Raw genomic sequence first — 27,858 nt, forward strand, 5'->3', positions numbered from 1 at the left:
TTGGATCGCCCTCCGGGCCCAGGCGACGAGTTCGCGCTGGTCGACCAGGTCAGGCTTGGAGATCGCAGCCTCCCACCTTTCAGCGAGGAGGTTTGGGTCTGCGTCTGCTGGGACTACTAGTTATGCCGCTGTGATAGTTTCTCGGGTTTTCTTGCATTGCAGTAGGAGGTGCGCCAGGCTGTCTGGCACGTTGCAGTGTGGACAGGTGTAGCTGTATAGCGTCGGGTGGAAATGATGCAGTAAGCTTCCATGGGTAAAGGTATTGCTCTGGAGTCGCCTGTAGTCAGTGCCTTCGTTTCTCGTTAGTTTTGGATGTGGTGGAGGGTATACCCTGCGTCCAAGGCGATAGTGCTGCAGTAGTGCTTGATAAGTTAGCGGTATTGTTGCCGTTTCCTCCGCTGATTTGGGTGGGTGGGACAAGCCTAGAATCTCGTGCGGGGAGGCCCGGTGGACGCTTGCGCGGGCCGCGGTGTGTGCCGCTTCATTCCCCTCGAGTCCCTCGTGTCCCGGAACCCACATGATGCAGGTGTAGGGGGGAGGAGTGTCGCCACGTTTCAGTATCTTGATCGCTTTTGTAGAGATCCTGCCCTTCATGTAGTTACGTGCCGCTGTTTGAGAGTCGGTGAAGACCACTATGGCATGCTCGCTTGTATGGGTGGCGAGTGCTATAGCGGCCTCCTCAGCTGTGTTGGCTTGTTTGGCGAGAATGGTCGCCAACGCCAGTGTCGTACCCTTGTGGTCTGTGACGCTGATGGCGAAGGCATTTCGGCCCGGATACTTGGCTGCGTCCACGTAGCGCGCCTGCGGGTTGTTATGGTGCTTGCGTCTGATGGCGTTTACTCTGGCGAGCCTTCTGCCTCGATGGTGTTCTGGATGCATGTTTCGAGGTATCTGAAGAACTTGTAGACATTCTCGGATCTTCGACGTGACCTTTTCTTTACATTCGCCATCGTGTTCTGGGTTGGTTATGTATCCTGTGCGTCGGAGGACTGCTCGGCCTGTGGTTGTTAGCTTGAGTCTCTCGATCTGGTTGATGAGGTGCGCTTCCGCGAGTTCTTCCCAGGAGTTGTGAACTCCCATGCGAAGCAATCGGTCAGTGGAGGCGGTTGTCGGCAGTCCTAGGGCGAGCTTCGTGGCCTTTCGTATTAGGAGGTTTAGCTTTTGTTTCTCGGCTGTCTTCAGGTTGAGGTAAGGAGTTCCGTATGTAATGCGGCTGTAAAGGAGGGCCTGCACCATTTGCAAGGTGTCGTGTTCTTTGAGGCCATTGTGGCGATTGGCCACCCGTCGTATCAGATGAGTGAGCTGTGCCACGGTGTTGTGTAGCCTAGGGAGTGTGGCGCAGCCGGACCCGTCCTTGTGTATAGACAGTTTTTTCGTAGGCGCCGCCATATTGTGAACGCAGTGGCGCCGCCTATGAGCAGCGCCATACTGGCTTGGGTGAAAGCGGTGTTTTGCATGGCAGGTATACGCTCCGCGGTAGTTTCTGGCATTTGTTTTCGCGGTCGCGCGGTCTGTTTAGTGTGACGTGCGTCTTCTACGTGATAAACGGTTCTGTGAGACGTGCTGAAGTGGTTTAAGGCGTCATGGCCAGAATTTCTGCTGGCGTTGAGGTGGACGGAACACGCAGCGTGATGTGTGCGCGCATATTCGAGTCTACAATCAGCCTCGGAGATCAATTGTGTATATTTGAATGTTCCAACCACTAATGTGACCTTATTGCAGTACTATCCTCTGTTTCTAAGCTGCGATTTAGGAGCCATGAAACATGCGCGACGATCGTAACACCGTGAGCGTGGGTACCGTTCTGCTACGATAGGAGCTGTGATGTTATACTTTGACAAGCGTTCAAACTGTTCGCTGCAGGTTACATTGCGTGACTACTCAGTTCGATGAAGTTTCCGCCCCTGAATAAAACAGTTTTGGCAAGTAATAGCAACATACCTTACAGTCTGAGTTACGCTTGTCCAGCAAAGGGACTGTTTACGAACTGCGCAAGCGTCCTAAGTAGTGGTATAGTGCTGGATTACATATATCTTTGTTCTATATACCGCATGGTCCAAGCATACGGCATCAGCGATTATATATTTATAAACGTTGTGCGGCGTGACTATGCGAGGCCCTATTGCGGCTTTAGCCCGGTTTCTCTTGCTTTTTCGAGAAAGAGGATAACCGAATTTTTTTTTTTCGGTTGTGTTCGTTCCGTTCTCTACGACGAACTCGCACGTATTACGGAAATTTTGTCCTCAAAAACAGGAATCGCATTCTTTTTATGCAATCTCTCATATATTATGGCTGTATGCAGGCCAAAAAGGCAACACTGAAGCGCACAGCTTACATATGTACCGTGCTGGTTCACCAACCGCAGTGATCGTTGTGTTGAGCAGCGCCATCGGCCTCATGCAGGAAGGCTAGCGTAGACATATGGTAATTTGAAGCCTACTAGACTTGAAATGCGCGAGAGCGATGCCGGTGCATCACAAATATTTGATAGCGCCTGCCGCTCAGATGTTTCGTGGTTGCCTTAGGTTGGCCGTGCACGAGCGTGCGCTCTTATGCTTTATGTTTTACTCCCTACGCCAAACGATCAGATATTGAGCAGATTTACCATTTCATGCTGCTAATACAGAGATACCGGTTTTCTTTGTTGAATTAAAACCGATATAAGCAAAATAGTTCACAACACATACACACACCGCGACTGATAATGTGCGTACACCGCGGCTGATAAAACGCGTCACATTTTTGCGCCCCCAAGAGATATTTCCGCCTACTGTAGTTACCGATGCACCGAAAGGTTTCCCTGACGACCTTATGTGAACGGATATGGCGTAAATTTCACAAAATATCATCTAGAACATCTCGAAATCGTTCCGCAGCACGCGACAGCAATACTTTCAAGCAGCGCCGCGCCGGATCGCCCAAGCCAGAGAGGGGGAAAGGCTCTCCGCGCGCCCTATCCTCCTCACCCGATGAAACGGTCTATATGGACTCCGAGAATTCGAAGTGAGTCGACCTTCAGTATCGGGACTCCCTGAAGAAGGACTTGTGGGTCCGGTGCATCGTGGCTTGGGGGCCGGCCCCGAGTGCGTGCCCCGAGTACTAACAGCTCGGATTTATCTGGGGCACAGTGGAGGCCGCAGGTGTTGAGGTACCGTTCGATGATGTTGACCGCCTCCTGAAGACGGGCCTCCTGTTCGCCCGTGCTCGCGCCTCTCGTCCACAGTGTGATGTCATCTGCATATAGAGCATGGAATATCCCTGGGACGGTGTCTAGGAGGCGGGGAAGTTGGAGGAGGGCCACGTTGAAGAGGAGTGGAGAGACTACCGAACCTTGTGGCGTACCCCTGTTAGGTAGGTGAAATGCCTTGCTCCGGAGGTTGGCAATCCCCACCGTGGCCGTACGGTTGGTGAGGAAAGCGCGCATGTAGGCGTATGTTTTAGCACCGCAGCCGATATCTTCTAGGTTACGGAGAATGGCTTCATGGCTCACGTTATCAAAGGCGCCCTTTACGTCTAGAGCTAGAATGGAAGACTTGCTGTGTTTGCTCAAATGGTCAAGAATATCTTCCTTTAGCTGGAAGAGGACGTCCTGCGTGGAGAGCATCTGGCGGAAGCCGAACATGGTGTGTGGATGGCGATCGTTTTCCTCGAGATGTGTGGTGAGCCGCTCGTTGACCATGTGTTCAAGCAGTTTCCCGGCGCAGGATGTAAGTGAGATGGGGCGGAGATTTGCGATGGAGATGGGTTTGTTTGGCTTGGGTACCATGGTTACCTCCGAGTGTTTCCAGGCTGTTGGTAGCTCGCCCTTTATCCAGCATTCAAAAATATATTTTTACTTGGACCATGTCACCAATCTTTATGTGGCTGAACAAGAGGCATTTCGGACATATTTCGATCTTTGCGCCTCTTCCACTTGGGAACTACTCACTTATTGACTTCAATAGTATTTTGATACACTTACTGCCAACTAGCCGCCAAACTATGTAGTTGTATTGTGTCTATAAACCTTGCAGAATTTTTGTAAAGAAAGGTCAAACTCGGCCCAGAATCACCGTATTGCTTTATCACAAAGCACATTGTGGGACAAAGTAGCAGCCACCAATGGTAGGGAATAAGAAAGTGCGATTCCTTTTCTAGCAGACAGCAGGTTGTTAAGGCGCTCCTTATGGTACTGTACTTTTGGGACATTTTTTTTAGAGACCTAGGTTTCACCCACCGCGGCAGCATTTGAATCGCTGTAAGAGACAGAGAAAAAATGTTTTCTTGCAAAAATAGTTTTTAAGTGGAGCAAAGCAATTCACCACAATTTTTTAGAATGGAATCAGAGACAGTCAAGAAAAAAGCCTGGGACGCTTGGCGTGGAATGACCCTAACATTAGTGCACTCCCTTCTATGCTTACATATCAATTCCAATCCTCAAAGAGATGAATAAACTCCCCCTTTCTTTCACTGCTCACTTCAGAGGCAGGGCGAGGTGCATGTGTGTAGCTTTACACACAAGGTTTCTGATTACAGTAAAACCTCGTTAAACCGCACCCGCTTAAACAGTAGTTTCGTTTTAAAAGTAGTAAAGTCAAATCCCCGACTCAGCGGCCATTGAACGTAATGTGTTTTGCATCCGCATAAACCGTACCAGCTTATTGTGTACGCATTGGTTAAAACGTAGTGTTTCCACTTTTCGTCATGCAAACACGGCAGTGCGTCGTCTCCATCGGTTGGCCCGGCAGAACAACAAGCCTCAGAGATCGGAACGGCCTCCAAGTGCCCTGTGCGTTTGCGTGTGAAGCCACATCAACATCAACATTTCAGTGCCGTGCCAGAGAGCGTTGTGACGTCGTGCAAGCGAGGACTCACGTCATGCCGAAGCTCGGATAAAGAAGACGCCGGGTGCTCAGCATAGAAGAAAAATTAGACATCGTCCGTGCTGTCGAACGTGACACGAAAAAGTCGGCGCTGGCACACGACAGGGATCTGCTGTTGGCTACTGTGTGTGGCATTTGAAATGCGAAGAAGTTGCTCGGCAGCGCTGCTGCGACCGCAAAGAGATGTCGGCTACGAGGTTCGACTTTTCACCATCGTTGCCTCTGTTGTTACCAAAGTGTCGACTAGAGACAGTGATGAGGATGACACGGGCGACAGCACGGGCGATTCAGGCCCGACAGTGGCAGAAGCTGCGCGTTACGTCAACCTCATAAATGCAATCGTCGCGACGAGAACAGCACCCAGCAATGAGAAAGGCTGTTGCCGAGAAGAGGGGGCTGGCTGAAAAGCTGGCACACAGTTTCAGTAAGTTTGAGGCCGCTGTCGTCGTGCTAGGCCGCCGCGGCATCCAACGAAAATAACACTTTTGTAGTGCGAAGTGAATAAATACTGCATGTTTTTTTCCCTTTCATCGCACACTCTCCGAGTTCCGTTTTCGACAGGTAAGTGGGCGATCTCGTGCTATTTCAGTTAAACAGTACTACAGTTTAGTACATACTTTTTCCGAGCTGCGACCAACTACGGTTTAACGAGGTATCACTGTATAAATTATTTATTGTGAGGCAGCTAGAGATTTCAATGGGCCATAATATTGAAAGTTAAAATAACGGAAGGCTTTTCTCGTCTTCTTCTTTTGCATACCCTGTTGCATCAATTATTTGCTAAAGCAATGACAGACAGAATTTTCTGAATGCTGCAAGCGGTCACGAACAAATGTGTCTCAGCAAAATCAACTGCATAGCATGAGAAAAGGGATGTTAGGTTTAAAAAGGACTAAGTTGAAGAAGATGAAAAGTCACAGTCTTGGTGATGACAAATCAATTGGATTGCTTTATTTTCAACTGATTTGATCTTTCAATGTCACACTACTTACAAGGGCACCGAACAACAGCAGCATCTTTAAGAATGGGGTGAATGAGTGACTTGTAAAGGAGTAACTTACTACTTTTGAAGAGCTGATTTGAGTGTGTTGCAGAAACACAAGATTTCATACAGCTTTGTTAGTCATTGCAGTAATATACTTAGACCAAGATAAATTATGGGTGAAAGTGACACCAAGATATTTACGCTGTTCAACATGGTCTAACAAAAACCACTGAAGCTGTCATCAAAGACGAATGGGGATGAACTTCTGGTGAAAAACATTACAACCACAGTGTGAAAGTTAATACAGTGAAAGCTTTGCTAACTTAGAAAATCAGATAATCAGTACTCTTTCTTTTTGGTCTTAGCAGGCGTATGTATTCAATGGCATCAAACTCTCGTTAATCGGGATGTGTTTAACTGCACACCGATTAATTCTGACAACCCTGGGAGTGCAGCAAGCATGGAGCACTGCAAATGTGTGAAGCAAGAGAGCAAAAGCAGCGCTAGAGCCTAATCGAAATGAACCAGCTGAGTCTGCATTGCTACAGCAAAAATGACAGGAAATTGGGAACACTTGTAGCCGATTTGTGCTTTTAAAATCTTCATTCTTGCATTTATTGACGTGGGTCGCTGTGTTGGCAAGTCGTTTTATGCTCATGAGGGTTTCGAGAGGAATTTAGGGCACAGGCTCTTTTCCCAAGCACATCACCCCTGAAAAAAATCAGAATGCCAGGCTAGGGTACACTTGTCCCCATTTGAACCAGTGGGCGCCCGGCGACAGCAGGAACCAAACCCACAACCTCCCGCAGCCGCAGCCACGGAGGACAGAAAGCATAGGAGAGACGTAGGAGGAAAGCGTAGGAGAGCATGGACGTGTTGGAGAAAGTGTGGCAAAAGTCACATACTGCTTTTCGCAAAAGAGCACTAGGACTGGTACCCCAAACATCAACGCTGGCATAGCAACTGCACTCCTGAAGCTCTCGCTGCAGCTCTCGGCCTCTGAAAAGTGAGATACGACTTTTCGGCCCATGTCTTTCTCGCAGCACAATCTGTTCGCGAGACAAGCTGATTTAGGAGCATGGTGTGTACACTTGAAAGTTGTGTTTAGGGTCTATGAGTGTGAGCGTCAGCCAGCAACACAGACACTCAAGTACTAATTACGGTGAGGGTCTTAGTCGTCCTCAACGTGCCATGGAAAAACACAGGAGTGCATCTGCTTCAATAAACCTGTTACAGAAGTTTTGTAGGCGTTGTTCTGACACGCGTTAGCAGCACGCACACTGGCTTCGTCATGACTCGGCGCGGTTTGGCCGCGTGCCTTCAGAACTGCGCATCCACCATCCGTGATCGCGTCGATAGCTATGGCAAACAGCAGCTTCGTGATGACTCAGCGCGCTATGGCTGAGTGCCTTCAGAACTGCGCACCCACCATCCACAATCACGTCGATAGCAACCGCGGTTGCCGCAAACAGCATCAACGTCGTGACTTAGAGCTCTTTGGCTGCGTGCCTTCATAATTGCGTGGTCACCATCCGTAATCGCGTCGATCGCGGCCGGGGTTTCGTCTGTAGCGGTTGCAACAAGCAGTACTTTTGTTCTCAAGTGTGGCGTGCACGGAGTGTCAAAAACACGGTGGAAGCTGTCGTGTACAAAGAGCGATTTCAACCACCAGTTAGATCACAATGGATAGACTATCGGTAGCTGACCAGCTCACTGGTGAAAAACAGGATGTGTGCGTGATAGTGAAAAGCATGTGTCGGATGAAAAAGCCGGTTTCGCGACGCAGCGGCACTGCAAAGGAAGTGTGCTAATAGCCTACAAGATGACCAGAACTGCAGCTTTTGAGCAAAACAGAAACAGGATTTGCTGTTTTATTCAGTAAGTGAAAGTGGGTTGACAAAGTAAGCATTTGTTTATTGTTCTTTTGATACCTTCGATAATTCAACATTCAGTCAATTCAGGCATTTTTTTCCTGGTCCCGTCAAATTCAAATGAGTGAGGTTTTACTGTATTTATCTTCGATTTCATGCACCATGACAAGGAAAATGAGTCATGAAGATGGTGGTGGCCTTAAGCTGAATTGATTACAACATAAGCTCCAGTGTGCCAGCTTGAGAATGGTGCAAAAATATAACACTGACATGAAGGAAAGCACATGCGCCTGTCCTGCCCTTAATGTCTGAGTTATATTATTGTGCCATTCTTAAGCTTAAATCATGCGCCAACTAGCCCAGCAGTGCATTTTAGTCATGAATTACTGCTTAGCATATAAAAGACTATGAGATGAAATGTTAGAGCGAAGATTATTATTGTATTAAGGTAAGTAACTTATTTGTTTCTCCTACTATGTAGTTCCCTTTTTTTGCCTTAAATATTTGTCATGTCTCTCTAACTCCCCCGCCCCCTACCCAATGCTCCTCTGAGCCTATAGGGTAAACTGAATAAATAAATAAATAAATAAATTACTAGGTAGATAGACAAAAAAAATGAGCAGCAAGCGAAACGGAAAGCCTTGTAAGATGCCTGGTGGTACATTATTTACTTTGCAGTCAATGGAGTCAAAGTTAATGAACTGTCAGTAGTGACAAAAAACAAACAAACAAAAAAACTGAAAACTTAGGAAAAGGGTTATTCAGAATAGCATTAGGTTTCTGCAGCAGTCTATTACAAACAACCATGTCACCAGGTTTTCAAAAGTTAATAAAAATGGCATCAGCCTGGTTCCCAGCCTCCATGTTGAAAGCAATGACATTAATGAGCTTGTTTGTCTCACTGTGCTAAAGCCATACCTGAACCCATGTTGTGCATTAGATAACAAAATATATTAGACTTTAAGAATTTCACAATGTGCTCAAAATTATATGCTCAAGCGTTTGGCATCAGCACATGGTTAACAATAATGGCCCGTAGGTAAACGAAAGTTGCTTATTGCTATATTTATAAAGCGAAAGCACTTCAATTTTCCAAGGTAAAGGAAAAATATCGGAAGATAACTGAATAACAAGATATCTACAACAAAACAATTTCAAATGCTGTCTGGGCCACAGCATTTTCGTTACAATTTAATACAGAAATGTGTGTACCCTCAAGACTCACGATGATAACACCTAGTGAGGGGGCAGGATTTGTATCATTAAATCAAGTAACATCTTCGTTATGTGCCAAAAGAGAGTGAAAGCAATTGTTAAAACACAGTGGAAATTTTGGCAGGTAATAATCTTACTCTCATAACCTAAATGCAGCACTATGAGGCAAAACTACATGCTGAAACTAGGGTTCTGAATTTCTGGAGTTCACTTTGGGGCAGAATGTGAGGGTGTTTCTCGCAGTTTATTTATTCAGCAAAAAAAAAAGAGTTTATCGAAACTTTCTTTTACAGCACACTAAAATTTTCATTTTTTTTTTACTTTTATAGTGTGGTTCACTTTTTAGTTTTGCCCACAACAAAAGGACAACCTACTTTGCTTAAAACGCGCGCGCGCGCACACACACACACACGCACACGCACACGCACACGCACACACACACACACACACACACACACATATATATATCGCTTCTCTTCTCTCATCTCTTCTTTTGATGTGTGGAGGATATTGCTTTCGTGGTTCGCTCCACCAGGCCCGAGTATTAATCAAGCTTTTTATTTAAAAATACTCAAGAGATTGCACAATAGTGTGGGACAAAAAAGACCTGGTTTGTGAAAGTCAGAGGACTGTTTTTTCCACCCCGACAGTGCACCAGCTTACACAGCCATCACAGTGCACCAGTCTTTGGCAAAAAATAGCATGACTCCCTTGCTCCACACCCCTTACTCTCCTGACCTCGCTCTGTGCAACTTTCTTTTTTTTTGTTTCCTCGAATGAAGAAGAACATGAAAGAATTGCGATTTCACAACGTAGAAGAGGTGCAGGAAAAAAATAAGGAAGGAGCTATCAGCCATCAGAACAGACGAGTTTGAAAAATGTTTAGAAGAATGGAATTGCACAAATGTACAGTTAAATCTCAATATAACGAACTTCAATACAGTTAAACCTGCCTATAACGAACCTCTATACAACAAATTTCTCGATATTCTTAAGTTTTTCTATTCCCCGCCATCACTTCAAGGAAGCACATGTATTTGTGACCTCTATGTAACAAAGTGGCGGCAGGAAACACCTTGGAAATAATGAATTCCCTTTGTCGACCGCATAGTGGATTTTGCCCCAAATTTTATTATTTTAGCGCTAGCAGCAGCCGCATGCATCTCCTGCGGTTGCCCCGCAACACGATTCTTGATGATAGTGATCTAAAGAAGGGAAAGAGGCTTGATTCTGCAATCCATGACAGAGCACGGCAAAGCATCGCCGTGGCCTTATTGCCTCCTCCATTTAAACACCCCGCCGCTTGTTCTAAGTAACGTTGCTGCCGCTTATGGGTTGCCGGCGGCGCGTTGGCAGCGCCACTCTACCGTAGCTACAGAAGTCTCTGCAATTCACTTCGTTAAGCTGACACCCAGCGACACTATTAAGAAGAAAAGAACTGCTTTTCGCGTCTCCTGGAGTCGTGGTCACTCTTTGTCTCTTCGTTTTTGATGCCGTGCAAGCGTGCGAGTTGGCTCCTGTCTGCACGCATCCAGTCACTTTGATGTATCATTCCAAAGATGAGTGCCTCGAAGAAGAAACGTAAAATATTGATTCTTGAAGACAAAATGGTCATCTATGACGCAGTTTCTGGAGTTGAAAAAAAGAAGGATGTAGCTGCCAAATCTGGCCTCCCAGCTAGTTCTCTGTCTACTATTCTCAACGCAAAAGATGCGATTCGCAGTGCAGTGGAGTCAGGTACCGACTGCAAGGAAACGAAGATGAAGCCATCAACATACGCTGACGTTGAGAAAGCGGTGTTTATTTGGTTAATGCACATGACAGCACGAAATGTTCCCATCACTGATGCTGTTTTGCGGCAAAAAGCAAGGGATTATGCTTGTATCTTGGGCTGCAATGATTTAAAAGTAAGAAACAGGTGGCTTCAAGGCTTCAAAAGCAGGTATGGAATCGTCGGCAAAGTAATTAGCAGTGAGTTCTCCTCTGCAGACAGTGATGGTGCCACTTCTTGGATTGAGCACAAGCTACCAGGCATTTTGGAGTGTTACGACGCGTGTGATACATAGACAACGCTGACGAGGCTGCCCTTTTTTACGAGTTGCTCCCAAACCGCACCCTTAAGCTAAAAGGAGACGTCTGTCACGGCGGCAAGCAGAGTAAACGTCACTTGACTGTTTTGCTCTGCGTAAATTCGGACGGAAGCGACAAGCGAGTCCCACTGGTTATCAGCAGAAGCACCCAACCCAGATGCTTTAATGGGACCCACAGAATGCCTGTGAAATGCCTGTGAATGCCTGGCCGGAAAGAAGTGCCGACATTATTATGAACTGCATCAGCAAGGCCCAGATCACAAAAGAGGTTCAGGCTGCGGTAACTGACAGTGCAAAGGACGAGCTTTCAGGCCCGCCCTATCTCGCTGAAGCTTACGTTTCACTGCGCGCAAATGGAGCAGCCCCAGACGACGTGCAGCTTTGGGATTTTTTTTAAGCGGATGACTGCGCCGTCACTACGGAAGAGATCTCAGATGAGGTGCTGGTGGAAAGTATTCGATAGTATTATGATATTATTGGGAGATACTCAAGAGACGAGCCGCCGCGAGAACGATGAAGTTGGTCTGTGCCTTGGCGCGAGCGCATGTCGGCCTGGCTGCCTGGCTCCAGTGTAAATAGCCTATAAATAGCCTCTTCTGTCTGTGTCCTTCTACACGCAACAATATCACAACGACGACGTCAGATCTTCGGTTGTCGATTTATCACATGCTTTGCCTTCCGCGAAGGAAGTGCTGGATGCCATTGACATTTTGTGCCACTTCGCGGGCTTGCTAGCCGATAATGGAACAGCGCTGTGTGTCTCAATCGCCACAAGCCTCTCGCCACGTAGTTCTCACTGGCTTGCACGAGAAAGCCCTATGTTAGTCAGCCTTGCATGCTTTACGCAAGCCTTGCCGACATCCTTCTCCAAGGCATCCAGGTGCTCCACGTAGTGCAGCGGAAGGTTCCTCACGAAAACGAAGCCCCGGAGGGACAGAAGCATCTGCCGGGCCTCTGGTGAGGACAACGTTGTGGCAGTCTGCCCTACCGCACCATCGCTCCCGTCGCTATCTGATGCAAGCACAGTCACAACTATTGCCTCATCGATTAGCAGCGCTTAGTTTCTAAATTTACAGCCGCGCACTTTTTTTTCACTTGCAACGTCGTGCATTGCCGATGATCGATGGGTGGATCGGCCATCTTCCGTTCCGGCGGATAGAAACTGCGTGGCCAGGAACGATTTCGACGCAAACAACGAATACCAGGGCGAGCGATTAAGCTGTTTGCAGAACTGCACTGAATGAGGAGCCAGCGAGCAACATGCGAGCAACCTGCGAGCAGCGTAGTTGACGCGGTCCATTCGTGTTTTGGAGGGTGGGGAGGCGTAGAGCTGTGCGCGCAGCCCATTCGTGTACGGAAGGGGGGAAGGGCAACGAGAGAGAGGCGTGCGGAGATGTCTAGAAAATGAGCATGCAGCGGCTGTTGGAGCAGCGGCCCTTGTGCAGCGGCTCAAATTTCTCGTTTTCTTCTTTTTTTTTCTTTTCAAGGATTTCGCATTTGACTACCTTTCGGCTCGGACACCCAGCAGCCAAACTTCATTGTTATAACCGATAATGCGTCATCGGGCCATTATAGTAAGCGGGTTATTTCACCATGGAAAACATACAAAAGTTGACGGTGGAGCAGCTTCTCATTGTTATAACTGATGTACAGTCGCCAACCGATTTTCTGGACTCCAAAAATTCAGACATGCTCGATTATTCGGTCTGCTTCACGGCACCGCCATTCTCTCCATAGGCCATAATGTATAACAACTGCCAAAAGTTCGGACACCTTGCAACCTCTCGTCTGCTTTTTCGGACACTCCTTGAGCCAACTCGATTAAGAGCACCATGCACCGACTCTGACCGATGCATGCTTCGACTCGCTGAACGCCATTTTTGTTTTGAACAGAGCCTCCTTGCTGCCCCACGAGGTGGCGCTACTGCAAATCCCCGCTCATCATCATCGTTTCTGCCTGGTTCGATAGAGTGGCTCTACAGCAGTTCCGGTTTCAGCTTAGTAAGCCATGTCAAGACAATTCAGCAGCTGATTTGTTTCTTCGCGCACGCCGCTGTGAGTAAACCACGTTTTTCGTTCGTGCGACTGGTGTCGGCATGGTGGTGTTTGCTTGGTGTGCTATGTCGAGGTTCCGGTGATTCAACGCGGCATACGGAAACATCGTGTCAAGTGTCTAATGGCGCCGACAGTGCCCGCGGAGACTGCACTGGGGAATGCCGGCAAGTGGGTGCCGGGAGGCCTAAGATTTGTCGCCTTCCGTACGCTCCCTACTGACGCGGAAAATGTTCTGCCGAGACCTGCACAGTGGTTGCATTGCGATTCCTAACACCGTCTCATTTGACAGTTTCACAGGTGCAGACACTGCTATACTGACATGCGCAGAACTCGACGACGGTGAGATCATTCGTCAGGTTTCTGCTGCACTGCCGGACGATGACTCCGAGTCGGAAGATGACGCACCATGTCCTACGCTGCCGTCGTATGCGGAGCGTGTACAAGCAGGGACTGTGCTTTCAGCCGCACGACCCTCTTTGAGATTCAGGTTTATCCGATTGCGCGTAAACGAAACGGCGTGCAACGGCGTTCCCGATTTCTTCAAGCCTACTGCCGAGCCCAAATAGGTGCGTGGAAATAAAGGATTTCATTTTTTTTTCTTAATCTGCTTTTTCGGACACCTGGTTATTCGGACATTTCCGCAGTCCCCGTGAGGTCCGAATAAACGGTCGGCGACTGTATTGTTAAAACCGTTATCGTACAAGTGGGTTCGACTGTATTGTAAAAAAACAGATAAATACATAGCTTTTTAAGAAGAATTACGGTTACTTTTGGGTACCGCCTCGTAAACATCGACATGCTTGACTCGCAGATCAGATTCCGACGATCGCTGCCTATGCTTGCCGCTATCGTTGTACTTTGAGTGTAACCCGTTTTTCTGGGCGAGGGTTCGCCCAGTAAAGAGTTAGTTTCACAATACACTTTTTGATACTGTCTTACTCATAAAACGACTTACTCATAAAGAAGAACTTCTCACCAATTTGAATAACTACCTCTTTGCTGTTCCTTCAGCACTGCGCCCAGAAGCAATTCCCGTCCCACATGACGACCCTGCTATTGAGGATATAAATATTACATTAAAATTTTATTACTACAAACACCAGATTAACAAACTTTTCAGACATCCCCTGCTGACTTCTTATACGCTCCTGACACTGCCCAGGCGGCGCGACCGAGCAGTGATTGTCAGCGCCTCTTGCGGCACCTTCCGTCAAAACTGACACTGACGGACCGCGCTACTCACGCTGCCCACGCGGATTTGCCAACGTGATCGCTTGTTCATGCTTGTTTTGAAACGAACAAATGGCGCAAGTTTTGCTGTGTGGTTTCAGACCAGTCTTAAAATTAGCCGGTCGGATACGCCCTGCCATTCATCGTAAAGGGGAAAATTTCTACGCTGCCGAGCACGTTCACAGCGTGAAATAAGTCGCCGGTGTGACTGTGCTGGCGAAGTAAACAAGAAAGGGGGTTAACCGAAGGGGCCCAATTTTTTTATTAGTCATCTCATGAGGACTGAATCATGAGAAGTGTCACTTCCACCAAGGCAAACACAACTGCAGCGTATCTGTAGCCTGAGTACACTCAACTATCATATTATGCTTTGATCAAGCAGCTCAATTGAGTGTGCAGGCACGGCTGAGCTTATTAAGCGTTAGGCGTAGGTAAATAAGGGAAAATCAGACATCCACCCGTTCGTGCTACAAAGGAAACCTAAACGGGTTCCTCGGAAGAAACAGCTCAAAGTTGAAGAAAAATTTGTCCTGGTTCGGGTCTCAGACCCGGGAAACTCCACTGTCAGGAGCGTATAGTTTCAATGTAAAAACATTTTAGAACTACGAACTTAATCATAACGAACTTTTCAGAATAACAATCATTATTCAGTTTCCCTATAATGTTAACAACGCCTCAGTACTACGAACTAATATTCCGAAATCTGGGGATTCTTAGATTTGATTTTCTGTGTATCCTTCATGGCAGCCGAAACAGTAGGCTAGCAGATGACAAGGCAGAGAGAGCAGACGTTGCATTGCGGCGCATGGGTTCGGAAAACCTGAGATGGCGCTCACGACAAAAAAAAAAAAAGAATGTGGGCGAGTGGACGCAATGACGCATCAGGTTTGACGAGCTCATGCTCCGCCCAGAAAAGTGTCACCTAGCAATGAAGATGCATCTCTTCCTTCTTTAACGCTTATTTCTGCATACGCCTCTTTCTTTTGCATCTCTTTCTGCGGCCGTACTAGCTAGGTGCGCGGTGAAATGTCGCCTCTGTACTCGCGGGTATGCCACGTGGTCACACTTTGCACTTTCCAGATGGTGTCGTTTACGCGCGCTTGCGCTTTGACATAGTTCAAGTGTCCGCCTCAAGCGAGACAGTTGTGGTGTCCACGGCAAGAAATGTGAAAAACAAACAAAAAGCAAGAAACATTGTGCTTTAGAGGCGATGTGAAGCAACATTTTTGTCAGTAGTTTTCTCGGCGGCAGCATCTCTTCTGCGCGCATCCCTCTTATTATAGGGTGTATACACTGACGCTCGGCCGCAACGCAGCGCTGCGGTGCCTCCGCGCAGGCTGCCACATTTGTGGTTGCACCTCAGCAGATGACGTGTTCTGCCCGGTGTTGCTGTGCAAATGCATCTTGTGTTATTGCGTGTGGTTCCCGTTTCGACAAGAAAACGAGCATTAAATGTTTCACTGAATGTGCTGTGTGAATGTGCAGTAGTGACCTTGGTGGTTTAAGTGTGAGCTTCGCCTAATCATGTCAATCGATCTCCGAATATGCACTTGTGGGTAAGGAGCATTAGTTTACAGGTGCTTGTTCTAGCAGGTCAAGAAACAAGCACAACAATGTCAACATTCGAGGATGAGTTCCTATGGCGTGCTTGGGTAGCCGAAAGTGGAAACAAGTATCTGCATTTACGAGCATACAGTGTATTATCGTTTATATGCAGTGTATTTGTTTTTATGTATACAGTGTATATTATTATTTGTATTAACTTTATCAGACAAAAACATGCAACAGCCCTTATTCCTGCTGCGACTTCTTCCTAAATGCACAAAGGTACCCTTTACAGAGGAAGATGAACAGCTTATCACCACGGTATTCCACAGGCTGGTGTAAAAGCATAATCATATGTTAGCAGTTTTGCCGGCGTTCATCTTGACGTGCAGGCCTGAAACTTATGATGATGAAGCTGGGCATGGGGCTTATTGCTATTCGTTGCCCCATCGATTAGTCGATTCGAGACGACTAGAACATGTCGGTGATAAAAAGGTGTGCTAGCTAATATGACAAACTTTTTCGCATTCTCGAATGACAATGACGTTATCATAACAAAGAAGTTTCACCTTCTGTGATAAGCGATGTGATCGAACTCTCCAAGTTACGTGCTTGAATGGTTGCGATTGCAATGTTTTGAATAGAGTGCAGCTCAGTGTCGTGCTCCGTTGACGTTTCACGCCCAGCGAACTACACTGATTTCGCATTCTTAAAAGGCAATGTCCCAGATGCAGGCTTCACGCAGTCAACTTGCTTTCAACACCACAACAAGGCACGAACCAGAACCATTTATATGTTCCTGTGGCAAAGCGAGGGTTACTTCCTACTGATGGCACAAGCTTTGCGCTCTTGCGGCTGCGCACTTAGTAGGGTGCATGGGTTTGAGTTGGGATGACTAAACACGGCATAGATAAAACTCATCTTTCCTCCTCTCTAAAAGCTACCCTCATGCATTTAGGAAGGAGACGATGCAGGCATCCACATGGGCTGTTGCTGAAGCCCGACGGAGCACAATGCAAGCCTACAGTACCTGCACAGCTGAAATTGCAGATGCATGTTTGCACATTCGGCTCCATAAAGCACGTCATAGGAACTTACCCTAAGATGCTGACATCGTTGTGCTTGTTTCTTAACCTGTTATAAGAAGCACGTGAACCACGGCATCCACTGCTAATGCATCCGGACCCACGAGTGCATATTCAAAGATCGATTGACATATCTAGGCGAAGCTCACACCTGAACCACCAAGCTAATTATATTGCACGTTCACACAGCACATTCAGTGAAACATTTAATGCTAGTTTTCTTGTTGAAGCAGAACCACATGTGATAAAACAAGATGCCTTTTGTAGTGTCGACAGCGGCAGGCAAGTGGGGAGCCTCCGGCCAGCGAACGCGCGCGAGCACCGACGCAGTGAAGGAGGCTCGGAGCTAACTGCTCCTGATGAAAACCGGAACGAAGACTCAGCCGACCTGTGGCCGTTTATTGCTAATAAAGGCTTCACACGCCAGATGACACCTCCTGATTGGTCCCAGCTCGTCACATGACAGAAGGGGGGTGCGCCATCTAGCTAAACAACTACAAAACATACATGTACGATGACACAGAGATCTGACAGGGGGCGACACTATACTACATCATCCCCCCCTGGAAACAAAGTAAACATACAGTGAAACGCGCACACAAGATGCGCACTTAAGTCCAAAGGCGATTTCAGTTCGTTCCCGCCCAAGTTCACATACACGCGCACCAGTCTTGGGCACCAAAACACAGGCAGTCACTCAAACAAAGTCTGAGAAGGAACACGGCACAAAACTCACTGCACCGCAACAAGGAGCACTTTATACCTGTGTTAATGAAACATGTGGACTGTCTCCTAAATGTCACAGCGAGGCCCCTAGCCGTGGCATTTCGAAGACGGCAATACGCTCTACACTACAGAAACAAAATCATCGAGCCACGGAGGCCGTTTTCTGTCACGATGAGGACGCGTGCATACCTCAGAACTTTGGGGGTTGTGACGCGTATCGGTCGACTTTAAAGACCCAGTCGTCCCACTACTATTTCCCTCCCCCTGGTTGGAAAGTTGAATGTGGTTGTCGCTCAAAGCTGGAGAGGGTTGCCCAGGAAGCTCCTCTTGAAGTCCCAACAAGTCCTGGGATGCTACCGATTCCCCCACGAAATCAGAGACGACTGCTGACTGTGTAGACTCGGAAGTGATACAGTCAGACGGACTACTTAACTGAAGCTTACGACTATGAGAAGACGCTGTCACTACAAACGAGTCATCGGAATGACTATCCAGATTTGAATATGAGTACAAAAAGTCTCTATCACTTGTACACAATGTACTATCTGCTGAATCCTTTATCACTAGGGTTAACTTAGACACATGCCACGTCTTCCCATCACTGAGTAGAAAAGTAGATGGTCCTATCTGGGCCTTGACTTTACGAGGTTTACTGTACTTAAAAAATCCATTCCTGTTAAATATTATTCCGACGGTGTCTCCCACCTTGACACGATTTGCCTGAGCACCTCTACATTTATCTACACACTGCTTAGTTTGCCACTGTTTCTGCAAGACCCTTTCTTGAACTTGAGGCACAAGACTGTCCTGTTGCCGTAGATCTACACAGAGCCGCATGGTTCCATTCTTCTTGCGCACCACCACGAGTGGAGACACCCACTCAGAAGCCTCGACGCGCTCGATGACATCGCAGTACTCGAGACGTCGCAATTCATTTGTGACTTGGTCACGGAGAGCCAGGGGTAGTCTGCGCAACTTTGAAGATACTGGTTTCGCATCTTGCTGCCGATGAATTCGGTGCACAAAGTTGTTGACGAGACCCAACTCGTCACTGAAGAGGTGATCAAAACCCGGAGGCACACTTGTGGGGCTCTGTACTGAAGGAAACGATGGTAGACGACATGTCAGCGACGTACCGTCGATCTGTATGCCCAAGTGTTGGATGGCGTCTAAACCCAGCAGTGAGGTTCCTGTAGTCGTTCATGGAACGTGACGGAGCATGACCTTTGAAAAAACTGGACAGTGGCTTGAAACAGGCCTTGAATGTCGATGCGTTGCTTGGAGAAATTTTTCAAGTCCACTTTTGTTTGTGACAGTCTTTGCTGTCGACCAAAGTGCTTTCCAAAATCTTCGGCCGTGATCAATGAGACAGACGCTCCCGTATCCACCGGCAGTCGCATGGAGACGCCGTTAACTACGACCGGAATTTCCAAATCTTTTTTAGTTTCAAAAGCGCTTACCGTCAAGACAGATGCGGGTGGCTGTCCTGCGGAAGTTGACAAAGACCGCGTCTCTGCGGAAGAGACGTGCTTAACAGTACGGGTTTTTCGGCACACTGATGCAAAATGGTCCAACGTGTGGCAGGCTTTGCACCGCCGGTTCCTTGCTGGACAATTCCTGTACGTTGCAATATGTTTCGTGCTGCCACACCGATCGCATGCACCACAGTTCCCGGAGGAGCTATGTGCGAAATGTCGGCCCTCTTGGCGGCTTCTCGGAAGAAGTCGGCCCTCTTGGCGGCTTCTCGGAAGAAGTCTGTCATCTTTGCGGCTTCTCGGAAGAAGTCTGTCATCTTTGCGGCTTCTCAGAAGAAGTCTGTCATCGTGGCGGCTTCTCAAAAGAAGTCGGCCATTTTCATGGCCTCCTGGATTACGTCAGCCATCTTGGCGGCTCCCCGGAAGAAGTCGGCCATCTTGGCCCGTAGACGGAACGCCAAGTTGAGATGCCTCGATTCTTTGTATTTTCTCCGAGTCGAACGCGCGGTTCGCTCAATGCAGGGCTTCTAACGAGCGTCCAATTTCTTCTGCCTTGTCCAGGGACAGGGTTTCGCCATGAGCCAGCAACTTTTCGCGAACGCTGATGTTCGCTACCCTATGTATGATTTGGTCTCGGACGCGCTTGTCATAGGTTGTACCGAAGTTGCACTGTACCGCCTTCTCCTTCAACGCGGTCACGAATTCCAGGCATCCTTCTCCCTCGCACTAGTTTCGACTGGTGAATTCATGCCTTTCCGCCAGGACATTTGTTGATGCGGCGAACAGCCGGTCAAGCCGCTGCAAGAGTCTCGGAAACTCTGGCGCTGGCGGGACTGCATCACTTGACGTTGGCGCTGCGCCGGTCGACTGCCTTGCTGCTTCGCTTGAAGCTGACGCTGCGCTGGTTAACTGCCTTGCTGCTTCCTGCTCCTCGTCTGCAAAGTACTTCTGTTGTCCCTCATGCCCGAGAGCGCTGACGAGCGCGGACGCTCGTCGCGCGTCCGTCCAGTCGCCACCGCTGGCCGCTTCGATGTGGGCCTGAAAAATTTTTTTTCCAGCGATACCATGGAATTAACGGTGGCCCGGGCAATTCCAGAAAAACGGGAAGGTTCACCGTAAAAGACGCCATGCCCGGTAGCGTGCAGGAGACAGTGCAGAAAACAAGCCGGAGCTCGCAGCAGGAATGGGGCACGGAAGAACAAGGGGGCGAGTAGGCCTATGCTCGGAAGCCTCGCGACGCCAATTGCGTCGGCGGCGTTTGCAGGCTGTGCCGACACGTAAAGGACGCTTCACTTACGAAGCTCGTTGGTTTCCCGGGGCTTCGGTCGGAACCGCTGCGGGAATCCCATCCTCGTCGCCAAAAGATGTTGTGTCGACAGCGGCAGGCAAGTGCGGGGCCTCCGGCCAGCGAACGCGCACGAGCGCTGACGCAGTGAAGGAGGCTCGGAGGTAACTGCTCCCGATGAAAACCGGAACGAAGACTCAGCCGACTCGCGGCCGTTTATTGCTAATAAAGGCTTCACACGCCAGATGACACCTCCAGATTGGCCCAAGCTCGTCACATGACAGAAGGGGGGTGCGCCATCTAGCTAAACAACTACAAAACATACATGTACGATGACACAGAGATCTGACAGGGGGCGACACTATACTACACCTTTGCACAGAAACACCGAGCAGAACACGTTGTCGTCTGCTGAGGTGGAACCACAAATGTGGCAACCTGCGCCGAGGCACCACAGCGCCGCGACGCGGTCGAGCTTCAGTGCATACACCCTATACGGTACTTCGGTGGTGCGTGGCGGAGGCATATATGAAAAAAAAAAAAAAAAAGCAACAGCGGGTGCCGAGAGCCAACAGCAACGTTTTCATGGATAGCTCACATGGTGACAATTTATGAACTGATGAGCTGATGGAAAGAATAGTTAATTTTGTGGCGTTCACAATAACAATCTTTCAGAATAATGAACAATTTACTGAGGTCCCCTGAAGCTTGTTACATAGAGACTTCACTGCACTGGCCCGCGCCTGAACGCCAACGTTACCAATTATGTCAGAACATGCCAAAACTGCCAGCAACGCAAGACACCACAAACAATGCCAGCAGGATTGCTGCAGCAGATCGAGCCACCACGCCAACCCTTTTAGCAAACTGGAATAGACTTGTTTGGGCCATTTCCGACATCAACATAAGTGTCAACATAAGTGGATCGTCGTGGTTACCGACTGTGTTACCCGCTACGTCGAAACGCAAGCCCTAAGTGGATCGTCGTGGTTACCGACTATGTTACCCGCTACATCGAAACGCAAGCCCTACCCAAAGTACTGTGGCTGAAGTGGATAGATTCTTTTTCGAGAGCATCCTGTTATGACACTGTGACCCAGAAGTCCTGATCACTGCCAGAGGAACTGCTTATACCACAGAGCTCACTCAAGCCATCCTGCAATGCAGCCAGACAAGTCCCCGTAGGACAACTGCCTACCACCCGTAGTAAAATGGACTTACAGAGCACCTGAATAAGACCGACATGTTAGCCAAGTACTTCAACGTCAAACACAAGACCTGGGATGTGGTCCTTCCCTATGCAACCTCCGCTTATAACATGGCGGTGTAAGAAACAACACATATCATGCCATTCAAGCTGGTTTTATGGAAGGAACCTAACGACGACTCTTGACGCCATGCTGCCGCACCTCACTGAGGAAAACAACCTCAATGTCGCAGCCTATCTCCAGTGCACCGAATAAGCCAGACAGCTAGCCCACCTGTGCTGAATCAAGAACCAGCAGAGGACCAACAGCCAGTGCTACAATCTTTGACGACGCTTCGTGGAATACTAGCCCAGAGACCATGTTTGGGTTTGGACTCCAACACACTGACGAGAACTTCATGAGAAACTTTTGCAATGCTATTTTGGACCCTGCAAGATCATCTGATGTATTGGCGCACTGAACTATGAGGTTGTTCCAGATGGCGTTTTGCACTCACAGCGGTGCCGCACACTACCGAAGTCGTCCACGTGGTGGACCTTAAGCTTTCGGACACCCGCTAATGAACTTTAGGACTTTGCTTCTTTCTTGCTTTGCTGTTTTTCTTTACTAGGTGCACTTAGTTTTTTTGCTCTCGTGTTTGCAGCATCAGGACGATGCTTTTGAAAGGGTCACTGAAACGGTTCAGAAAAATTTTGTAGATTTGTAGGGTGCATCTACAGTAAAAGATTCCCACCAAAATTTATGTGAAGCATATCGTATTAAGCGAGCTACGGATGATTACAAGTTACCCTCCTCTGTAGCCATGCTTTTTCTCATTAACTCGTTTGTCGAGTGATCAGCGCTAAGCTCCGCCTTCATTGGTTCTGTGTCATGATGGGAAATCGTGTCGTCTACTTCCGGTTGTCTTGGAGCCAGCACACAAAGCCTCTCCAGCTTCTCCGCTAGCCGCCTGGCAGTCGATCCCAAGCAAGAGCTATCAAAACGGCTTGTGTTGCGAGCATTCTGTTGCAGTGTCAAGCGTGTCTGGTATTCTGGCAAATGCAGGCAAGCTGGGCATTTTGACGGATGGGCAGATGTGTAAACTAAAGCCCCTACATATTACTACCGCTGTGATGAAGGAGCTTTGGCGTAGACGTACGTGAGCAAACTGATCTGTGTGCACGGTCCGGCCACCTAGTAGCACAGAGCTTAACCAGCCAAACAAAGAGCTAATATTGCTGTAACCAAGTGTAAAACATTCTAACATTTAGAAAAACAATGTGTTCACGATTACGCTTCTGTGAAAAATTTACACAGCAGCAAAGTAGAATACTCTTCGTTACTGGTATATGTATTAGTTTCATGTTTGGTTGCACTCTGTGCCACCAGGTAGCTGCACCATGCAGGCCATTCACATTAGCGCCTCCGCTCATTCCGTAAAACGCCCAGCCCCAGTACATTTGCGCTTGCATTAACCCGAACGTCGGACATGTGAAACACTATTGTGGTATATGGTAATCCTTCGGCGTGAAGTGACGGCCACAAATGCTTATATGCTGCTGCCAATCAGATACTTACAACCAGTGCTTCAGCCACTCCGCTCGCATGTTTGCCTCGCAGAGGGACACAATGTCACAGCTTGACATGTCGCCGATTGCTACATTTGCAGCCCACAATGCAAGGGCGAACTATGGTGTTCGCGAAAAGACAAATCGTGCCCAACACATACCGTGCAGCCCGGGTCAACACGCAGCACATTGTAACACAAGCAGACAGCACTTGCTGTGTGCCAGAAGTGCTTGAGTGTAGTAACAAATTGACCTTGTGGATTATCTTTCTGTTACTTTCTTTTTTATTGAAACAAATTAACTAACATTCCAACTATTACGAACAACATTTGTTCACCATAACGTTGAAAAACTTATTGATGACGTGCCCCGTGCAGCCAATCGGATAGCTCGTCCTACTGGCGTCATTTAGTCACTTCGTGTCACTTGGTCAGGGGTGCCTGAAAACTCAGGGGAGTGGCGTGCTGTGATCAATAGCGATGTACGTTCTTAAGACATTATAATAAGTTACACGCTTTACGCAGAGCACTTAAATGCATCACTTAATGATCAGAAGGGGGTCAACCCTAACGACTTAATATGTTTGTACAATATCAATATCATTTCAGGGCCCCTTTAAGAAGGTGCACGTGGTACTTTTTTTTATCCTTTTCTCAGGAATGCATGTCACCTGCTAACAACTTAAAGTCATCACTCAGCGCAAGATGCACCTGCATGATTGGAACTTATGCAACTGTTATTGATTCTATCTGTTTCATATGTTCTCGCAGAACCTTGTGCAATCAGGTTGTGTGCGCAACACGAATCGTATAGTACTTTCTGGAGGGCAAGCGGGCACCAGCTATCATGCTGGAACCTTCGACAAGTCACGTATAAAAGTCGACGCGCTTGACATGTAGACCAGATTTTCCAACAATTGCCAACTGTGCTTTGAGTGCAGCCTGTTTTGCTGGGCACAGGTTCACCCAATAAAGAGTTAGTTTCCCAATACACAGTTTTTGCTACTGTGTCACTATGTGACAATACACAGAAGAGTGGACTCAGCTTATAGTTGAAAGCAGTTTGTTTGAATTTCTCTTTAGGACAGCTCCTGAGTAGGCGATGTGACGAGTTCATTGTCACAAGGAATGGCTTCATTTTCTCACACTTTTTTCCACAAATGCAGTCACGACACGGTCATGTGACCACAGCTGAGCACCCCAAAATTCAGACATTTTTTTATCAGCAAGTGTTTTGCAGATTTTATATTAATCCAAAAATGTGCAACCCTAGCTAAAACTTAGATTAATTTTCTCATTAGAACTTTGGCAATTGCACAGAAGGAAAAAAAAATGTTTCCTCTGCAAAGAAAAAAACAGAAAAAAATTTCTTTGCTTGTTACATGAATTTATTCATCTCATTTATTTTCTTTTGTTACAGTGAAGTTGAAGGGCACCTCACTACAAAAATTAAATTAATCATCAGCTGAAGAATGGGCTGGTATATCTAAAGGGCATAATAGTTCACTGACTGAGGCCGGCAAAGACCTTAAAGCACTAGTTAGCATGTTTAAAATAAATAAATGTGAACATGGCATATGGAACAAAACTTTTAAAGAAATTTCACTGGTACAAGAATGAAATTTCCTTACGGTTTTGCGTGCAAGCTAGCTGGTGGCTAATAGCACAATGAGTTCACAGTGCATGCTTCGTCTGCCATCCTTGTCAATGTTGCCTCGTGAATACGTTGAGAAGAGTTCAAATGCAGCAACCTCAGTTCAGTGACATGATTCCAGAATAGCCAGCCGAACTACGGTCTCATTCCCATGCTCTATGCAAAGACTGTTTATAGATCGCACCATTGCCATGCACACTCACTGTTTCCTTGAACCCTGCGGTCAGCCACCGGTTCTGGATAACAGCCACAACTGACTGCGGCGGGCTGCTCAGGTCATCAAAGGCGTCCAGGAGGACATAGTCAATCACGACATCATACACCGTTGGGCACACCACCTGCAACACAGCACAACACAGCCTTTTGTTTCAGAGCTCGGGAAAATTTTGCCAAATAGCACCAAGTAAACAAGTATACCATACTTGACCCCATGATAAAATCACTGAGAAAAGCTTTAAAAACCATTAAAGCTTATGTGTGGTAAAATCAACAAACTCAACAAGCTGTCCAGTAATATGCATTAGGACTCTTTATAAGATCTATACAAAGGATCCTCAAAAATCTGTTGATCATGTTGCAAAACGTTTTACTTTTTGCCGGTAACCACTGGAGTATCACTAGGGTTTCCAACTCTCGAGTGGACGAAGTAGGGAAGGAGAGGGTGTAGTTGAGGAGAGGGGCACCTGGCAACCCTGTCAGTGCTAGTAGCCGCCAGTCTGTACACGCAACAAAGACGAACATATTTTTTAGTCCTACCATGTCGCAATTTAAAAACAAGGTGCAGTATAGCTGCCCTGGCTAACACAGCTACCCATAGAGGTATTGTGAACGGTTAAGACCTACAACATAACTATAACAACAAAAAATTCACCAACGATTACAATACATGCTAATGCGAAATTTCAGTGCAGCTCTATACATGTTTTCATTTCGCAATTTATTAGCTGACATGGACAATCTGTCATATGCCACTGTCATGCCACATGTCACTCCTCTCATGCAGTGCGTTGTTTTCATACAAACGAAGCGCGCTACTCTGGCACCATACCGTAGCTATCATCGCCGCAAAGCCCGCCTTGCACAGCGCTATGCGTTTCTTCTCACCCTTTCACCATACACTCCTCCTCCACTTTCCGCCTCGCACTCTGTTCGCTATCACTGCCTTCCATCTCCCGCTGTGTCTGTGTTCGCTTGGTTACGAGGGACACCGCTGACGCTAGTGCTCACCGCAGGAATGGGCACCTAAGAGCTGCACTCTAAAAAGCAACAGCCTTTATGTTTGTTACAACGAGACAGAACACACAAAACGAATTGGTTGATCCTTCTTTCATACGAATTGGTCATAACCTAAAAGTGAAATGTGTCTTCATAGAAGTATTTGCAGCTTTGTCGGAAGTTACGAGATGCAATTGAGAAGCAAAAGATGGGTAGGGTGCTCGGAGTATGCGAAGGCGCTGCAACAGGGGCACCTTACCACGACACAGGGATCCACAACAATTGGCACACAAGCAAAAGTTGTCGAATGACTCGTGATCGGGAAACACTGCTTGGAGACACTGCATTGCAAGCACTGGAGCACTGTGCAAATCTGCCAGAAACCACAGGCATTCACAAACCGTAAAAGCGAAGCCAAAGGGATTGTCTATAATTCACTTCCCGAACTCGCAGTCTGCTGCCACGAAAGGCACAGTATTTGTGGGTTGGCAGGTTTCTTGCGGCTTCACTGGGCATGCAGCCTCCTGTTGCCAAGCAGCTTTGCCAAGGGTAGGAGCATTTTGGTCTGGCTGTTGTATCTGGAGGATAATCCCAATTGCTGTCCCCCAGATTTTGGACCTTGCAGTTGGGTGTGGGAGTTGGCCAGGGTTGAGGAAGACTTTAAGATGAAAACTGGAGGCTTATTTACATTATTTACAGTGAGAGTACAAAGAAATTAACAGTCAAAGTCATTACGGGCCGGCAGCAACTCGGACGCTGCGGCCCGTGGCAAGAAGCTCGAAAGAGATGAATGAAGGAATGCTCTCTTGCTGCTCCCGGTCTCTGGCTTTTAACCCCTTCGGTGTCTCGAAGTCACGTCCCGTTCAGTCAATCGGCGAGCCCGCTCAGGTGGCGTCATTTTCGGCCAATGGTAGGAGCCCGTGCGAATGTAAGTCACACCCATCGCAGAGGGTCGCTCCTTGGGCTCAAATTGTCCGAGGAATTACTTGTATGCGGTATTACCTTCCTTGTCTGCAACTGCCGTCACAAAGGCGGACGGACGGACGGGGGGGGGGGGGGGGGGATTGCTCCCAGGGCTTCACGGTGCATTACGGCCGTCGTTGCCTCACGGCTTGCAAGCACCGTCACAATAGGTGGATGGGGGGAGACAGGTTGTCTTCGAGTGAACTTTCAGAGCTGCAAAGCAGCTTTCCTCGGGACCCACATTACCTGGAACAGTGCCAGGCTCCCGCTACACTTTCGGGAAAAGTCAAGCAGTGGGACAACAGCTCCACATGCGGCGCATGAGGGGGGGCCGCCAACTTGTTTGGACGTGCCGCGCCTCGGGAACGTGGTAGATGTGCTTCTGCGCTCCTTAATTAGGTCCGAAGCGATTCGATGTGGTCTGGTGAACTCGAAGTAGGCTCAGGAAAAGGTCCCGTATCTAACATGGCTCGGAAGTGTCCTAAGTAGCGTGGTAATTGACAACACACTCAGCTCCATGAATGCGAGAGGCATAGTTCGTAGCACGAATGGGTTGTGTTTCCCACTGGCATGCCTCTTGCTGGTCCAACGTGGTCAGCTTCACAACATTCCCCGGTCTATGTCGCTGTCTTTCTATGGCGCTTAATGCCACAGCATTGTTATTAGGGGCCATTGCAAGCAACGTAGTAAGCAGCGTCGTAAACTACTGTCGTAACTGTCGTAACCGCAGGCCATTAGACAACAAAGCTCAGAGAATGGCGCCACCTGGCGCAGATGCTAGAGATGTAGCGTGCTCTTTTAGTGACGTCGTTTCTGTAACGTACATACACGAGAGAATTCTTGGTGGA

General features: G+C 47.9%; 1 protein-coding gene across 9 annotated transcripts in view; it reads right to left on the minus strand.

Moving 5' to 3' along the window:
* The window catches only part of Miga (mitoguardin), a 296,982-nt gene that overhangs the window by 49,944 nt on the left and 219,180 nt on the right, over window positions 1-27,858 (minus strand). For 8 of the 9 annotated variants that reach the window (XM_070538810.1, XM_070538800.1, XM_070538801.1 and 5 more), the window contains one exon: window positions 25,036-25,170. The exons of the other annotated variant lie outside the window; for it this stretch is intronic. In XM_070538810.1, the coding sequence (XP_070394911.1) occupies window positions 25,036-25,170 (135 nt within the window). The remainder of the gene's footprint in view (window positions 1-25,035; window positions 25,171-27,858) is intronic. 9 annotated transcript variants of the gene reach the window in all.

This window comes from Dermacentor albipictus, chromosome 1 (assembly GCF_038994185.2).
Source record: "Dermacentor albipictus isolate Rhodes 1998 colony chromosome 1, USDA_Dalb.pri_finalv2, whole genome shotgun sequence".
In the NCBI taxonomy this organism is placed as follows: Eukaryota; Metazoa; Arthropoda; class Arachnida; order Ixodida; family Ixodidae; genus Dermacentor; species Dermacentor albipictus.